At 58.7% G+C, this 3,510-nt stretch overlaps 1 protein-coding gene across 1 annotated transcript in view; it reads right to left on the bottom strand.

Annotated features, from left to right (window-relative positions):
- The window catches only part of TRPV4 (transient receptor potential cation channel, subfamily V, member 4), a 36,564-nt gene that overhangs the window by 14,974 nt on the left and 18,080 nt on the right, over positions 1 to 3,510 (bottom strand). The window contains exons 4-5 of the mRNA XM_014537663.1: positions 871 to 1,023; positions 1 to 134 (exon numbers count right to left, since the gene is read on the bottom strand). Of these exons, the coding sequence (XP_014393149.1) occupies positions 1 to 134; positions 871 to 1,023 (287 nt within the window). The remainder of the gene's footprint in view (positions 135 to 870; positions 1,024 to 3,510) is intronic.

A 3,510-nucleotide genomic window follows, 5' to 3' on the forward strand; every position in this document is an offset into this window, starting at 1 on the left:
GAAGTAGCCCCCCTCGTCCTTGGGCTGGAAGAAGCGCCCCCGCGCCTGGGCGTGGACGTCGGCCCCCTGGGCCACCAGGAGCTCCACGTAGTGCTTGCAGCGGCGCTCGATGGCGATGTGCAGGGCGGTCTGGCCTGGAGAGGGACGGGCATGGTCACCCGGCTCCGGCTCCAGCTCCCGCAGAGCAGAGGCCAGAGCTGTCTTGGAGGGGGTGGGGTGCACAGTGTGGAAATGGGGGGGGGGCTCAGGCCAGACCCGCGGCTGGCTGCACCCAAGGGCAGCAATGGACCTCCAGACAGATGTGCCCAGATGTGGCATCTTGTGCAAGCAGGATCTTAGGCTCAAACAGCATCCGACTTGTAGGATCCCAGACGCGGGAAACTTCCAGACTCACGAGCGGAGTGGCCTCCCCGCCCCCCTTCCCCCGGAGGAAACACCATCTCGTGGTCTCTCAGAGCCCTGGGCTCAGGGTCCGCAATCCACAGAACTGGAACCCTCCTACCCGGGAATGAAAGGTCACGTCTGAGCCACAGACTCTCAGAATTTAGACCCGGGAGCTGGGACTCGACGCCGTTGCCTCTTAGGGCTGTTGGCTCACAGCACTACTGCCCTAGAGCCTCAGTGTGTCCGGAGCCATAGCATCTTAGGTCCGGATTTCCCAGCTCATGGATCACTAGGCTCTGTGCACCTCAGAACCTTGATTCTGAAACGCGGGAAATCAGAGTTCATTCATTCATTCACTCATTCATTCAACAATCGGTAGGTTTCTCGGCATGTGCCGGCACGTGGGGCCCAGGCCGAAGCTCTCGGAGGTGAGAAAAGTGAGGCTGGTGCCCACTGCCACCCCACCCCCTCCTCCCCCGGGCCCACCTCGGTAGTAGATGTCCCGGAAGGGCGAGTTGACGAACTCGCGCATGTTGCCGGTGCGCTCAGCGATGTCCAGCAGCAGGGGGATGGTGTCGTTTCGGCCGTTGCTCAAGTTCAGCAGGGCCTTGGGCAGGCAGGTCTTCCCCGTGGAAGGCTCTGGGGGACAGAGGGACAGGATGAGGGGGCTCGCCCACGGCCCACAACTGCTGGGCAGCAGGGGACAGGGCCCTGCTCCCTATCTGCTCCCCGTGGAGCTGAGGGGTCACGTAAACTCGAGGGGCTGAAGTTCTTTAAAATGTGGGAAGCTGCAGCCTTTAGAGACTGGTATTTAGAAAGCAGATCTGGAGGGAATCTTCCAAATCGAATAGAGGGGGGAATGCGGGTTCAGCAAAGCCGGCCGGATCTCTTTACTGCAGGACTTCTCAGAGCCTTTAACCAAAGAGGCTGGGAGCCTCCAAAGCCAGACACAGCAGGGAGCCTTTGCCCACCTATTTGAACACAAATTCTCCCCCATGAATCACTTGCACTAGTGCCCTAGGGGGGCAAGGGAGGTGCAGGGCTCCCCAAAGCGCGGACTGCCCGCCGCAGAGGCCGTGGCTGACCTTGGGAGGGAAGGAAGAGGACCTGGGGGCCCACAGGTGCAGCAATCATAACCCCGCAGCGAGGTTCCATTGTCAAATCTCTCACGAAGGCAGTCTCTGGTACTAATGGGTCCTTAACAGCCTGCCACTAACACCGCTAATGTCCCTGTGCAATCTGCTTTCCCGAGTATGAACTTTTACGGTTACGAGTTGATTTATACCTTTAAAAGAATGAGTCAATAAAGAGAACGCCCTGCGAATCGCGCTGGGGCTCGGGCAGGCCCGATCGGGGGCCCGCTCTGGAACCAGGGACCGTGGTCCCAATTTCTGTGCAAACTTTCCTCCCCTTCAGGTTCCTCTCCAGCTAAAGCGAGGCCGCACAGGGAAACGGATGCGCTAACAGCTGTTTGCTGCGGAGCCAGCGGCGGCAGGTAGGAACCCTCCGGAAATATCACTGCTGCAGTTCTCACTGTTCAGCAGGAGGTGCTGCAGGAACCTCGCCCTGTTGGGCACATTCTCGCACTCACTATGGAGGCCTGAATTCCTGTCCCAGCGCCCCCAGGAGTGAGGTCCTGGGACAAGCCCAGAGTCCACGCCAGGAATCTATTTCTTGAATGAGTAACGGACGCCAGTTCCCTGTCTTCGTAAGTGGGAGGGGCTGCCCCATGCTGGCCAGGCCCTGGGAATTCTGTCCAGACACACCCCACTCAGCTCTAACCTCGAGGTGGCCACAGCCCGTTTTCTACTTGTTTTCCAATTGTCAGGCAATTCACAACTCTCCGTGCCAACCTCATCACCGTCCCCTCTTCAAACCCACCCCAGCCTGCACAGGTCCCGTCTCAGAGCCTGGCGTCCCCTTTGCATCACTCCTGTCTTTGTCCTCCCTTCTTCCCCGCCCCCCAGCAGGTCTTATTGATTTTACCTCCCATTTCTCCAATCCCTCCACCAATCTCCATCTCTACTGCCACCACCCTGGCCCAGCCCTCATCTCTCTCACATGCCCATCTCTCTTCTAGGATGGTTCCGATTCTGTGGGTTTCGAACCCCTGCCTGGGTTCTACCAGCCACTCTGGTTTCCTTTGGTCCACTTTCCACACAGCAGTTGGAGCGGTCACATCCAGTGTCATTTTGATCACAGTGAGCCACAGGGCCTTTGCACATGCTGTCCCTGCACTCCCTCCTAGTCCCTCCTCCTCTTTTCACCTGGTTAACTGCAACTCATTCAGACGCGGCTCAAGTGTCACCTCCTCCAGGAAGCTCTCCCAGATTTTCCTGACTAGGTCAAATCCTCCAGCTGACACACATTACAGTTTGTAACTGTGCGTTTATTTCTGTGATTGTTTGATCAATGTCGGTCTCGCCCTGGAGGACTGTGAGCAACTTGAGGACAGAGTCATGTCTGCTTCGCTCATCACTGTTCACCCCATGCCGAACACAGCACCTTACACAAGGTAGGTGACCAATGAGGCAGTAAACATTCAATGACAGGTGAGCTGGGCATCACAGGTAATTCCAAACCACAGGTAACCCAAAGTGTGGGGCACGGAACCAGGCCCTGGATTTGGGCTTCCACACCCCCAGACCTGGGCGATCCTGGGGTTGGGGGGCTGCCAGCCTGGGTCCTGGGATAAGATGCCAAGAACAGTGCCTTCCCAGAAACGCAGTTCCAAGACTTGACCACCAGGTGGCGAAGTGACTGCCCACACGGCTGCCGGAGCAGGGCCTGGCGGGAAAGGTTGTCAAACCCGCGGTGGAGGGGGCGGCACAGTTGACCTCATGGGCCTCTGGCTGGGAAGTCACGCAGGGGCGGATCCAGGTTTTGTGGGGCCTGAGACCTAAACAACTGGGGGGTCTTGTTTATGAAAACAAACACACATAGCAGGTAGCTGGCCTGGAGGAGGGGCTCAGACCCGCTTCCTGGGTTTACAGGGAAGGCCGGGCAGCGAGGGAGCTGGGCCCTGAGGTGCCTGGAGCCTGGAGAAGGCTGGAGGGCGAGCTCTTGGGGCTGGGGAGTCCTGGGGCAGTGGAGACGGGCTGCAGCCTGGGGGGGGAAGCGGGAAAG

Source organism: Myotis brandtii, unplaced genomic scaffold (assembly GCF_000412655.1).
Source record: "Myotis brandtii unplaced genomic scaffold, ASM41265v1 scaffold181, whole genome shotgun sequence".
Lineage (NCBI taxonomy): Eukaryota > Metazoa > Chordata > Mammalia > Chiroptera > Vespertilionidae > Myotis > Myotis brandtii.